This window comes from Salarias fasciatus, chromosome 3 (assembly GCF_902148845.1).
Source record: "Salarias fasciatus chromosome 3, fSalaFa1.1, whole genome shotgun sequence".
Lineage (NCBI taxonomy): Eukaryota > Metazoa > Chordata > Actinopteri > Blenniiformes > Blenniidae > Salarias > Salarias fasciatus.
This window is the reverse complement of record NC_043747.1, coordinates 11,340,548-11,355,616: the sequence shown is the minus strand read 5'-3', so window position 1 is coordinate 11,355,616 and position 15,069 is coordinate 11,340,548. Positions and strand designations below refer to the sequence as shown.

At 43.0% G+C, this 15,069-nt stretch overlaps 1 protein-coding gene across 1 annotated transcript; it reads left to right on the top strand.

Annotated features, from left to right (window-relative positions):
- The first annotated feature begins 9,819 nt into the window (after positions 1-9,819).
- On the top strand, positions 9,820-14,627 carry LOC115386207 (protein PF14_0175-like). The gene is made up of 3 exons (XM_030088430.1): positions 9,820-9,922; positions 12,627-12,687; positions 12,776-14,627. Exons 1-3 carry the CDS (start codon positions 9,820-9,822, stop codon positions 14,481-14,483), a joined length of 1,872 nt encoding a protein of 623 aa, XP_029944290.1. The 3' UTR covers positions 14,484-14,627.
- Positions 14,628-15,069: the final 442 nt, after the last annotated feature.

The following is a 15,069-nucleotide window of genomic DNA, read 5'->3' as shown; positions in this document are numbered from 1 at the left end:
ATTGATCAGCTGGTCTCTCTATGCAATTGATAGGAGTTTTTCAACAAAGAGCACAGGAGTGGGGGATCCTGCCTGTCCGGATGGGACTCGGCATGCTGGGTATGTGATGGATGCCTGGCACCCCTGTCCGTCAAGGTCATTGTGGATGATTACATTTTCGGATTTATGATGATCGGCCTGCTGCTGATTGGCCGGTGCTGCGACCTGATCCTCTGGAGGATTAAGAAGACTGCCACCACAAAAGACATCCAAGGGATGACGGTCTTTTCAAATCAACGGGCAAAAGCTGAGACTGACCGTTTGTGCGAACTCTTTCGAAAGGTGGACAATTTGGGTTATGGACAATTGAAACGCAAGTTGGATGTCACCATCGGCGAGAGGGTTAAGCCAGCTTTTGTCTGAAATGTGGAGAACCGAGCAAAGGAAGGTCAAATGGATCCTTCCACCAAAACAAGACAACTTATGATTATGTCTGGCGCCCCTGGAAGACTAAACAAATCTCCCTGAAGATTCAAGGACAGATTGATTGCTCTCTCCACCTTCCCTCTCTCTCCCTCTCTCTCCCGGCAACTACCATCCAAGTTGGAGCGCAAAGGGGAAGCAGGCCAAACCACACACACGTACACAGACTGATGAACTGAAATGCCACATACATGCCAAACACACTCCCTCCCCCATTTTCAACGTCCCCACCACAACTTTCTGCTGATGACTAGTGGTGATGACGTGTTGCGCTGATGTTATAGCTGTGACCGCTGATCTGTTAGTCTGATAGCAACTTGTCTCACATGTCTTGCTATGTTTGTGTGCAGGTTGACTTTTTTTTTGGTCTCTCAGTTCTAATCATGACTCCCTTTTGGAACCGTGATCTGAATTGATGTATCTTTTTTTGGAGGGAACGCGTACAGGAGGCCCGGAGGCCAGCTCCTGTGTGAGAAGGCGTCTACCCCGAGAGGGGGTCCGTCTGATGACCTCAGTGAGAACCAGAGTGGGCACTGTGCGTTCTCTGCACTGGCGAAAAGGTCTGCCACTCGGTGGCCGAACTTGGACCAGAGTCGGGCTGCGACCCACGGGGACAAGCCCCACTCGTCGTGGAGTGGGCCTCCCCTGGACGTCCGCACCGACGTGGAGGACCCAGGGCACGTGTCTCGCTCTGAGGGAGGCAAGGTGCCGGTCCGCCCACAGCAGGATCTCCGCCATTTTGCGGTGAAGAGGGGTAGACCGAGTCCCCCCCTGCCTGTTCAGGTATGCGACCACCCATCTTTCAGAGATGTAACGGGCCGGTTGGCCTTTATTGAAATGTTTAGCAACAGATGCAGGACGAGCGGACAGGTCGCTCTGTGGCTCGGGAGCGTGGGACCGCCTCGGCTGGTTGACGCCCCGGGGAGGCCGGCGGGCAGACGATTTGTTCTGACCGGACGCCGGGGAACTCCAGGGGGCTGGTCTGCACTGCTCCGCTGGACTCCAATGCTGCGGGGTCTCACGGCGGGGCTGCAGATGCTGTGCGAGCTGTCTGGAACCCCGTGTGGCAGTCTCCATGCGCTCGATGATGGCCTGGATGTCCGGACCGAAGAGGGAGGAGGTGAACAGGGGGAGCCCCGGGACTCCCCGCTTATCCCGCTCAGAGAGTGATGAGAGGCCAAGCCACAGGTGCCTCATGACAAGCTGTGCGTTGGCCATGACGTGGCCCCCGCTGATGGCAGAGGCGCGGCACATGCGCATCAGGGCCTCGGCTGCATTCTGGATCTCCTCGATGTCTTCGGGAGATAACTGGATCTTCTCGTCTCACGGAGTCCTCAATCGCAGGCACTGCGACCAGCGGCCAGCCATCCACGCAACAATATTCCCGGTAGCCTTTCACCACCCCCTTGGCGGTTAGGGGCATACACCAGTCCCGCTGCACGTTCGCTTAGAAAGATGGCACGACAGGACAAAGCACCTCAGTCCGGGACCGAGTCCGTGACTGGGTTGCCAGCCTGAGTGCGAAATCACGCTGAACCGGTTCCGGAGGCTGCGGCGGCAACACGAGGCCAGTGCACTCAGCAGCAGATGTAAAGAGCCCCGCGAGGTGCTCCACCAGCTCGTGGGGAGCACTCTGGCGGCTGCCCCTGGAGAAAGTGGAGAGGGAGTCCTGCTGGGTTGACCTCCCTGACACCGAGATGCTGCTGCTGCTGCTGCTGCTGCTGCTGCTGCTGCTGCTGCTGCTGCTGCTGCTGCTGCTGCTGCTGACGCTCCCTGTCTCGGCCCAGTCGTACGGCGCAGGAGCAGGAACCTCCTCGGCAGCGCTGTCATTCCCGGAAGGCGGGGACGCGATCCGTGGCGATCCGTCACGGGCCAGCTTGTCCACCCTGATCTTGATCCGAAGGTCTTGATCGCGAAGGTCTTGCAGGCTTCTGAAGGCTCAAGAGCTGAGTCAGAAGAAGGAAGAGTAAGCGGCAGAGCCCGGTTTTATACCCTCTGAGAGGGTGCGCAGGTTTCAGTTTGGTCTCAGGGTTTGTTTGGCGCCAAAGAGGAATATCAATAGCGAAGCCCGTAGGCGGGCTTAGCATATCAGAAGTAGAAGTAGAATTACTAATACTCGTCGGACATTAACACAATGTGAACATACAGGACTACAGAAAAATTCAAGTGTTAGAATGACAACGTATCCGACATCTGCCTTCAAGGCGAGGGGGGAAGGTGGACACACTTCTATTGTATTCTGGCAAGACGTCAAACAATGCACGTAAGACATCTTCACATTCAAGTACCCTTAGTTCCAGTTATTTGGTGGCCTAATCTCATTTTTTGTTGCAAAATGAAAATAAAAAGATTATTGGGGAAAATAATGTAGTCTTTAATTCTGTTATCACAAGTGTAAACATGATGCGACCAGGTTTTTAGAAAACTAAATAGTTTCTCACCTACTAGATTTAGTAAGTAAAACAAACTTCCTTCCTGCACAGACATTGGGAGTTTTTTTTATGCTCTACTGCAAGCCTTTTCTTGACTCATCAGACAAGTAGTGTGGATTAGTTTACATTGGCAAACCTGCATGAAGCAGCTCAGACAACCAGTTCAACTGGAGATTTGCATGTATTGATGCACCAGTCAAGTTGTGTTTTCTTAACCATCCTTAATCCTCATAGTTCCTTTCACAGAGTCTCAACTGGAGTTAAGAGACTTAGGTTACAATTGAAAAACAACTTCTGCTGAGTTCTGATTGTTCTGTTAATGCTGTTGTCTTCTGAAATTCATTTATATCAGTGACTTAGTTTTGATTCAACAACAAATTATTTTATTTCAGATTTAGTTTCGAAGTAATTTCACACCAATGTCTGAGACATACTGTGATTTTTTTTTATACAGAACACATTTGAAACAGCACAGACTACATAAAATGAATTGAAATGTCTCTGAAATGTGCCAGAGGTGCAAAATAACCGAGGGCAGTCTCCTTGGGCTATTCCTCACCTGGGAGACTGCGGGAGGTTTGCTGTCAAACTGTTTCAGGTACTATAGGGATTGATTTCAATCTAGTTCCAGGATTTGGCCCCCAGGTAAATCCAAAATGATGTCTCTCACAGTCAGGAGTATTTTGTTCAATCTTAAAAACTACTCCAAACTGCAAAAACTGAGGGAGAAAATTGCTGTTCAGGTCAGTGCATCAGTTTAAATGTAGTCCATACACCTCATAATAATGTTAAAGGGGAAAACACCTTGAATATTTGAGGCTATTTGTTAATTTAATTTAGGTGCAGTCTTGCAGGGAGAAGAACACTTAGCAAAACAAAATGAAATATTACAACATTGTTCAAACAGGTGACATGTCATGGGAGAACCATGAGGATTTTCATTGTTTCACCATGCAAAGTAAATATTAAGTGTCTGTTTGATGGTGCATCATGCTGCTTCCACACGCAGAAATGTCTCAAATGGCAGAAATATGCTCCGCTAAACTCTGCAGCTGAATGAATGAATGAATGAATGAGGAAACCAAACACTGTGTGGATGAAAGTGAGCGGAATCAGGAACTTGAGGTTTTGAGGGGGAAACCTGACCGGACCAGGTCAGTTCTAGACAGTCCCTTACTGCAGGAACTGACTGAGAGGTTAACTTCCCTCTCTCTGTCAAACAGATTAGAGTTACTTCTTATCCTCTGGGTTGAGTTATCGTGACTAATTACAACCAGGTTTACCATTAAGTAGTTACTTTTTTTGTTGCTTTTTCCCTATTCACACTAATGAAATAAAGTTGAACTGAATTGAATCAATTCAGAAGCCTGAACTACCTGGAAGGGCAGATCCCAAAACTCAGCTGTCAATGGAAATGATACTAAATTGACCCTTGACTCTGTCACGCTTTCAAATCCTTTTTGTAAAAACTGTGGACTGCAAAAAAAAAAAAAAAAAAAAAAGTGATACTGGAAAAACAAAAGCATTCATTGATCAACTGAAATATCCCAGAACCACAGGACCAAGACAAAAGAAATAAAATACAGGTGAAGTCGTTTCAGAACATTAAGGCGTTGTTTGTCATGTGTTCGACTAAAACGCAGGTGTGACAGATACTTTTCATGAATGGTATTCAAGAATCCGCCAAAGAAATATTCAGTGTATTGTTTATTTTGATCGCTGAGGAAGCCAAACAGATCTATCACAGCCATATCTACGTCACAAATTCTTGTTTCAAGCCAAGGAATTTGTTTTCTTAAATGAGCTGTTAGACATTGTGTTTGAAACTAATCACGAGACCAATGGTGTGATTTATTGATAATCTGATGCATCGTTATGTGTAATTATACAACTTTCAGTGAAAATAATTGAAAAAATTTGATTGCCTCACCTTTTTGCCTCGTTAAGCGGCACAACAAAACTGGTACTTCTTCATATTTTAAACCAACAAGCCAATCCAATCCAATCCAGTCCAGTTTATTTATAAAGCACTACTAAAAGCAGCAATGTTGACCAAAGTGCTATACAAACACAAAGTAAAACAATAGAAATAGACATACAAATATAAATAAGACAACACTGGCAACTTTTCAGTAAAATACAGTCTCACATTAGTTAAAAGCCAAAGAAAATAAGTGAGTCTTAAAGCGATGCTTCAACATTTTGGCAAATTGGTCCAAATGTTGAAGTATTGCTTTAAGACGGGACTTAAAAACAGGAAGAGAATCCGATTGCTTTATGCGCAGAGATAAATCATTCCACAATTTCGGATCGACAATTGAAAATGCTCGGTAACCCCTACGTTTGAAATTTTTGTCAGGAACCACGAGTAGAGTCTTGTTTGCTGATCTGAGACAACGTCCCAGCACATAAGGCACCAACAGTTCAGACAAATATGGTGGGGCAAGACCATTCAAAGATTTGAAGACAAATAAAAGAATTTTAAAATCAATCTGGTAGCGGACAGGTAGCCAATGCAGCGATGACAACAATGGCGAGACGTGATCATATTTTCGTGAGCCAGTTAAAAGGCGTGCTGCAGCATTTTGGACGAGCTTCTGACGCTTGAGTAAACTCTCCTCAATGCCGGCGTGCAGAGCATTGCAACAGTCCGGCCGAGTTGTAACAAAATCATGAATCAGTATTTCAAAACTGTGTCTTGAGAGGAAAGACTTTACATTAGGAAATTGTCTCAAATGGAAAAAACTTGACTTCACAACAGCACTAATTTGCTTATCAAGCTTGAGGTCATGGTCCATTTTAACACCAAGGTTGGTAACAGTGGGCTTAACAAACTGAGTCAAAGGCCCCAAGTTAACAGGTTTACTGCTGACCTTACTAGGACCAACGAGAAGAACCTCAGCTTTACTGTCACTGAAACACAAAAAAAATTCTCACATCCAGTCCTTATTCGCATTAATGCACTCCAAAAGTTGAGCAGCACTGAATGAATCTTCACAGTTCAGAGGTCCAAAGATTTGACAGTCATCAACATAAAGATGGAAGGACACACGAAACCTCGGGTACTCGAAACACAAATTCGGATAGGCTTCTCGGAGGTTGATGAACATGCTTTATTATGCTTCAATGATGCTAAATTAACTTCTTTAACAAAGTAAAATGAAATGTAAAAACTTGTAACAAAAAAAGCTCTCTTAGACTCTTTACAAATATTAAATTCTGTTCCAAATATGAACTCTTCTGTTAGAAAATCCAGCTTCAACAATATATTTCTTAATAACTGTAATAAGATAAAAGAATAGAAGAGCCTCACCAAAATAGTAACTTCACAAACAAAAAGGATATATACTTTTAATCTTTAACTGTTTTCTTCATCCTGCTTTTCTTCCAGATTCGATGTTTCATCTCTGTATGTTGGAAATTTTTTTTACAGTTCATCTGTGAAGGTGCTCTTAAGCTTAGGCATTGTTCATGCTCTGCTGTCTGAACAGCCCCACCTGCTCCGCTCCGTCTGTGTGTGTGTGTGTGTGTGTGTGTGTGTGTGTGTGTGTGTGTGTGTGTGTGTGTGTGTGTGTGTGTGTGTGTGCGTGGCGCAGATCCTCTCACAAGACAGCCTCTCGGTAATTACGTCACACAACAAAGTATTATAGTATTGTGTGCAAAGCGCTGGTCAATTTACGTTCACATGCAATGAGTAACAGTGAGCCCCAGACATTTCCTTGAATTTAAAAAAACCTGCCTGGACGCCCCGGACAGGACATAAAAAGTGGACATGTCCGGGTAAAAGACAACGCTTGGTCGCCCTAAGCAGATATAAAGAAAAAAGAAGTGGCCCAAGGATTGACCCCTGTGGCACGCTGCACAACAGAGGGGCTGAGGAGGACACAAAATCACCAATTTCAACACAAAAACATCTATCCTTTCAGTAGGAACGAAACCACTCTAAAGCAGATCCCTGAATCCCAACCAGATTTTCATGGTGGGACAGGAGGATTTCATGATCCACTATATCGAACGCTGCAGTCAAGTCCAGTAAAACAAAAGAAACGATAAGAGTCAGCAAACATAAAAATGTCATTAAAAACTCTCAACAGAGCTGTTTCAGTACTGTGGAGACTTTTAAAACCCTTTAAGACAGGAGCTGCCAGGCCCAAGAAGTGATGGACGGTTTTACCTGGTGGCAGTCCTTTCACTTGATGCAGCGGTGTGTCCCCCAGGTGGCAATGTCTAACAATAACATTAAATCAACCCTCTCTGTCATGCCACATAATAATACAAATATTTTCAGGCTAAAACTATTAAAAGGTCTGTATCATGCTTTTTTAGCTAGTTCAAACCCTAGAAATGGCATTAACATGGTAATAGTTTATTTTTGGCGCTAAGGAAAAGTCATTTTGTGTGAAATAAAAGATTTTCTGGGGCTCATTCTGAAACCCGCAAGAGAAAACGCTCCGTTTCACTGAAAATCCCGCCTCTCCCCCTGTGGACTTTGACTGACAGAGTACTTCAACCAATCAGCGCTTCAAAACAAATACGCTAGCTAGCTTTAGCTCTTTAGCTCGAGCTTCTCTACACGCAAAGACACACAAAAACGTCTTTTCCTTTTAGAAGCTCACCAAGTGCAGACCCTTCAGACTCTTGCTCTTGCTTGATTGTTGCTTTCAGACGATGGTTAAAGTTTATCTCCGTAATTACAAAAAGCAGCGATGCTGATTGCCGAGGGCCTGCAGGAGGGGGGCTCAGGGGAGCCATCTTCTCCGTGTGACGTCAACACGGGCAACAGACCGTTGTCACGGGTGCGGGAGGGGCTGTCTCTCTGAGCAGCAAAAAAACGAGGAAAGCTCAATCACACAGGCACGGAGGAAAAAAACACTTTGGGGGTGTTTTTAGTGAGTACATAACTATATAACAAGGTTAAAACATACACAAAGTGAATTTTGCATGATACAGCCCCTTTAAAAACATAAGCTGCCGTGTGTTGTTTTGCATGCACATTTATCTACTAATGTTAGCAAGCTAACCAAGTAGCGTCCTTATCTGAAGCGCTTTGAACCACCATGAGTCATTGTGGCGTCCATCATTTCTCACAATGCAATGGCAACAATAGCATAAACTATTAAAGGCTACGTATGTCTCATAGAGCACTAAGGCCTTGTTTACACAGAGCTTTCAAGTCTACAAGCAAAACTTTCTGTGCACTCTATCAGTTTACAATGGTGCTCAGAACCTTTGAAGCCTTTCTGACCAGTCTTACTACATGTGTACCCCCTCGATTGACAGATTCAGCAATGCAATTGTCCAACTATAAAGCAGTAAATAAGACTGTGGCCGGTGGCACAAGCTCCCAGGAAGTTGGGCAACCAATGCAGAGTGGCTTACATCCACTTCAGGGCACAAGACGGCCCAGGCTGGGGAGGATGCCAAACAGACTGAACCTTTAGTTTGGACTTAAATTTTGAGCTAAGTTGTGGTATTTATTTATTAGTTTATTAGTCCTCTTTCGTCTCCCTGATGAAAAACTCCTTACTAAACTCACTCATAACACAGTAGCATTCAGGGGGTGCCAATTGGGGTCGAGGGTCTTGCACAGTGACCCATGGTGCATGCTTTTTGGACAGTATGATGATTAAAAACAACAACAAAAGTATCAAAAGTAATGTGGACAGTATTGAATTAAAATTGCAAGATTGTTAAAGGAATATTAACAGGCTGTGCCCAGGTGTGTTATGGTGCAAAAAAGGAGACTGTTCTGTTGGTTCAGCTCCCCCTCTGGTGTTTACATGTAAATGGTGCAGGTACCTGTGCTTTCTTTGCCACTTCATTTTGTACAGCAGACATTCCCTTTGTCCCGTCCAAAATGTCCTTTTTTAATGCTGGCTCCTTGAGGCCCTTGAAAGTCAGTGACATTGCCTCGATTCTGATGGTCTGCGGTGCTAATGGGAAATTTGTAAGGTTTGTTCAACATTGTAAAATTAGAAATAATACAACCAACGTGAAAACCAGCAATTTTTTAGTGAAATGCTGCAACATTACAAAGCAGACGTGTCAATATGTGAGGAACCCATGTAACATTAAACTTAAAACTATTTGTGCAAAGACAATCATAACTGTTAAGTATACTTTATTGTATAGCATTCAATCAAACTGACTTCTTTCCTTCAGTTCTTCTCATCTCTCTTGTCTGCCTATACATACTTAGCTGAAAAACTGATCTTTTCCAGAAGTTTCCTATGGGCTTACTATTAAGTCATAATTATTTTGCTGCTGTAAATTAATGTTTGCAGGTAGTTTCAGTTTGTATTTGTAAATCAAGTTTTTCCATCTTGTAGAAAACAATTTGCCCCCAAAAAATTAAGGGTCGAAAAGGATTTGCATGTTTGTAAAAAAAAAAAGAAAAGGAAAGATTTTCACTTGCGTAAAAAATTACAAGTTCCTTTCTCTTCCCTGTTAGTGATCTCTGAAGGAAAATTTCTCAAAATCTGTGTGTCTAAGAGAATGTCATAACATTCCTCAAATACAGTTCAACCATCAAGTAGGGAGGAGGACATATTGTCCCATAAAACCCACAAAAGAATAAAATGTATTGTCTCCTGCTGGGCTTTAAGATTAATATGTAAACACCAGAGGGAGCACTAATCCAATGGAACTGTCCCACAACAAAGTCTGTCAATCAATCAAATACACTCCCAACATCTCAGGGATTTTTTTGTCAAAACAAAGAACAAATGTTGCATTTCTTTTTTTTACCAGAATTAACCAACATGAACAATGGTTCACTTGTGTGGAATATATTTGGAAATAAGGTAGTTGGATCTGCCTTGTGACAATTAGTGTGCACCTGTTTTTTTTTCTCTCTTCCATTTCATTGATGATGACATGCTGAAACACTGCACAAAAATGTTGTCATGCGTCACACCTTTGCAACATGCAGGCACATATATATATAAGGGATGAAGAAGGCCATCAGGGGAAATCAGGACGAAGAAGGAAAAATCACAGAGGACTTAACAAGCACACTCTCAATTTGGGTATGTACATTCTCCTGCAGCTCTTTTTCAACAATTTTTTTATTAAAAAAAAATTCTCTATATATTTATTTGATTTAAAAAAAAAATATATATATATATACATATATATATATATATATATATATATATATATATATATATATATATATATATATATATATACATATATAGTACACATTCTTTATGAATAGAATGTGAAGATTAAAATAATGCTTCAAACAACTGTTTATTTGTATATCTGTCTTAAGTCTATTTTCAAAGAGTTACATATGAGAAGAAATCTGCTTGGATTTGAGTTACTTTTTTTATCCTGCTTTGACTAACCGCTCACACTGACGGTATCTGAATTACCATTTCATTGTGTACTGAAATACTGAAGTATTTATTATTTATTGTGTCATTTTGTAATGTGCTGCAATAATTAGAGGAATCATTATTTTATTTAAATTTTTACAAAACTGAATTGAATGAAGTACAACATTTTTTTCTCAAGTGTATTTATTCATTTATTTATTCATTATATATGTTTTGTTAAATTAATGACATAATTCTTGCAAATGGTGATATTTCAGACATCTGTATGTGAAATGTTGAAACTAAAAAAAACGAGTAAATAGAAACACTCCTTTGCTGCTTCATGCATGCAGACAAACGCGATACATAAATGAAATGAAATATTTCTAGATACAGAGAGAAATTGCTTAATTAGTTAGGGTGTGGCTGAATGTTGTCAGTGAAGCAGGAGTCGTGGAAGATGCCTTTATATTTGGAAGAGGTAACAGGTGTCCTTTCAAGAACAATTCATAGTTGAATTTCTTTTGACGGTTTGGCTGTCCAATAATAAAACTTAAAATCAGGCAAAATCTCCCTAAGCAACCCATTCCATATAAACTCAGTGACCAAGACATCTAAGTTACTACAGAAGGTCTGGGGAATGAAAATAGGTGTAAACTGTTAAAGATAAGACAGTTTGGGAAGGATGTTCATCTTTGGCAAGGTAACCCAAGGTACAAGGGACAAAGGCAACTAAGACCACAGCTAAAAATTTTCCTGTGCCTGAGGTAGTTTAAATGGGCAAAATTAAATACAAATATGTAATCAAATTTATCTCCAACCTGAAAACCAAGATATGTAAAACCAAACAGGACAACACTGAATGGGAAACTGTGTGTATTACAAACTGCATCATTTAAAGGAATTGGCTTGCTCTTGTCCAAGTTGAGTTTATACCCTAAACCAAAGGAATTAAGAATGTCAACAGCAGCAGGCTCTGAGACCAACATAATAGCATCATACAAAGACAAATCATCTGCATACAGTGAAAATTTCTGTTCAAAAACCATTTCTGGTAACACCAGTTATACGGGAATCTGGACGTTATGTCACAGCAACTGGCTTGATAGCTGTGGTGAACAGAAGAGTTCTTAAAGGGGAGCCTTGATGTGCAGAACAAAGCAATGGAAATTACTGTGAGTGAGTATTATTCATTCTAACTTAAACCATTGAGGACAAAGGAATACAAAAGTTTGACCCAAGAGGTAAACCCGAAAGCAAAATCATACGCTTCCACTGTATAAAACAAGTAACTCCACTCCACACAGTCAAAAGTCTTCTCGGCATCTAATGAGACCAGGGTTTCTGGCAAAGATGAGGTCGAAGGTAAATATACTACATCAAAAAGACATTGGAGGTTTATGAAAGAGGTATAAAGGTATAGTGGACGATTTTCTCAAAAGTCGAAGCCAAACGTCTGTTACTTGCTTTTTGAAAAACACGCATGCACCAGACCATCCTACCAGCTCTACTGTTTCTCCCAAGGAAGCGCCTATCAATGTCAGAAGCGTGCGAGTGCGAGCTCATCTTCCCCGGGCATGCACGGCTCTGTTTACAGTTTCTGCAATCGGCCTCGCTCATAAAGCTTATTTTCCAAAACAGTTACAGTTTCATTATGTCAGACTCACCATCGGTAAGTACTGGCTGAAACCGAAGCTCATGGGCTACATAAACACTCTGAATGCACATGCGCAGATAATGGGAATGAGCACTTGACGGCGTTACGCAAGCATTTCTCCAGCGTGATTGACATGTTGGAGGACCAATAGTTGAGATTCCCATCCCACATCCCATATGCTGAGAACATCCTCCACTCTACCTTTTAACCCTGTCTGAGCTGAGGCAACAATTCAATTCAATTCAATTCAATTCAATTCAATTCAGCTTCATTTATGAAGTGCCAATTACAACACAGCCGTTTCTAGACACTTTTACAGAGAAGCCCCAACAGATCCACATGAGCAAGCATAAGCAACTGTGAGAGAAAGGAGCAGAACTGGGAGCCGGTTCCACATGGTAGGAGCCCAGGGTTAAGTAAAGGCTTACACCCACTGGGTCTGGGTTACCTCAGTTAATCAATGGATCAGCTGTTTTGATTGATGCCCAGTTAGAACTGATTGCACAATTGAGGACAAAACTGCCTAGAAGTAAGAGGTTTTCAATAAACAGTTAAGAGACTAATTGGATGGGTATCTTGAGAATAAAGGAGTTTGTTTGGTTTATATTTTATTGGGTATAATAGAATACATTGATTACTGACAGATCTACAAATATCAATCTATAACACACCAAAATTATTTTTGATGAATGTCATTCTTAAAATGAGCATAAAATAATTTGACAAACTGACGTGTACTTTTCAACATTTCAGACTCAAGAGCCGACCGCAATGGGGAACAGACGGCTAATAACCTTGATTGTGATATTAATTGGTAAGTGAGTAATTTAATAAAAGAAGAGGACCCAAACAGAATGCCCAATGCATTGAGCTTCATTCAATATTGTCAATGTGCTTTACAGCAACCACATCAACTACAGACAGCCAAACAACCTCAGCCTCAACAACAATTTCCAGCTCAACAACAAGCTCAGCCCCAACAAGCTCAGCCTCAACAGCGACTTCAGGCTCAACAACAAGCTCAGCCTCAACAACTTCTGGCTCAACAACAAGCTCAGCCTCAACAACTTCCGGCTCAACAACATCCCCAGCCTCAACAACTTCAGGCTCAACAACAAGCTCAGCCTCAACAACTTCAGGCTCAACAACATCCCCAGCCTCAACAACTTCCGGCTCAACAACATCCCCAGCCTCAACAACTTCAGGCTCAACAACTTCAGGCTCAACAACATCCCCAGCCTCAACAACATCCCCAGCCTCAACAACTTCCGGCTCAACAACATCCCCAGCCTCAACAACTTCAGGCTCAACAACAAGCTCAGCCTCAACAACTTCAGGCTCAACAACAAGCTCAGCCTCAACAACTTCCGGCTCAACAACATCCCCAGCCTCAACAACTTCAGGCTCAACAACATCCCCAGCCTCAACAACTTCAGGCTCAACAACATCCTCAGCCTCAACAACTTCCGGCTCAACAACAAGCTCAGCCTCAACAACTTCAGGCTCAACAACATCCCCAGCCTCAACAACTTCCGGCTCAACAACATCCCCAGCCTCAACAACATCCCCAGCCTCAACAACTTCCGGCTCAACAACATCCCCAGCCTCAACAACTTCCGGCTCAACAACATCCCCAGCCTCAACAACTTCCGGCTCAACAACATCCCCAGCCTCAACAACTTCCGGCTCAACAACATCCCCAGCCTCAACAACTTCAGGCTCATCAACTTCAGGCTCAACAACATCCCCAGCCTCAACAACATCCCCAGCCTCAACAACTTCAGGCTCAACAACATCCCCAGCCTCAACAACTTCCGGCTCAACAACATCCCCAGCCTCAACAACTTCAGGCTCAACAACATCCCCAGCCTCAACAACTTCCGGCTCAACAACATCCCCAGCCTCAACAACTTCAGGCTCAACAACTTCAGGCTCAACAACATCGCCAGCCTCAACAACTTCAGGCTCAACAACTTCAGGCTCAACAACTTCAGGCTCAACAACATCGCCAGCCTCAACAACTTCAGGCTCAACAACTTCAGGCTCAACAACATCCCCAGCCTCAACAACTTCAGGCTCAACAACATCCCCAGCCTCAACAACTTCCGGCTCAACAACATCCCCAGCCTCAACAACTTCAGGCTCAACAACATCCCCAGCCTCAACAACTTCCGGCTCAACAACATCCTCAGCTTCAACAACTTCAGGCTCAACAACATCCCCAGCCTCCACAACTTCCGGCTCAACAACATCCCCAGCCTCAACAACTTCCGGCTCAACAACATCCCCAGCCTCAACAACTTCAGGCTCAACAACAAGCTCAGCCCCAACAAGCTCAGCCTCAACAGCAGCTTCAGGTTCCACAACATCCCCAGCCTCAACAGCAACTTCAGGCTCAACAACTTCAATCTCAGTCCCAACAGCTCCCACTACAATGACTACAGCACCCGATACAACAACTGCAGCACCCGATACAACAACTGCAGCACCCGATACGACTGCAGCACCCAATACAATGACTGCAGCACCCGATACGACTGCAGCACCCAATACAATGACTGCAGCACCCGATACGACTGCAGCACCCAATACAATGACTGCAGCACCTGATACAACTGCAGCACCTGATACAACTGCAGCACCCGATATGACTGCAGCACCCGATGCAACAACTGCAGCACCCGATACAACTGCAGCACCTGATACAACTGCAGCACCTGATACAACTGCAGCACCCAATACAATGACTACAGCACCCAATACAACAATTGCAGCAACTACTGTGACGAATCCTGCTACAACTGCACAGTCATTGTCAGCAACACGTTTGGTTTTCACATCTCAAGATGAAACATTTTCAAGTGACTTGTTGAATTCGTCATCTGCTGCATTCATGGAACGAGCAGCGTTGATATCATCCAATGTAAGTGTCCTGAAAGTTTACAGCACTTTATCTTAGGAGTAGTGGTGGGACTTGATTTGAAAACTTGTTCTAATCAGTTAGAGACTTTGTCATTAACTAATCATATTTTATTTGAACAACATTTTTGGCACCCAAAGCAACATTATCAAAATACATTTAAATGGATTTTAGTGGACCACTGATAGACAGATACATGAATATCCTGTATTGATATCTGTAAAATTTCATTTCAAAAAAGTCAAAAATTAAGTCTGTTCAGCCCCTGCTTGGACA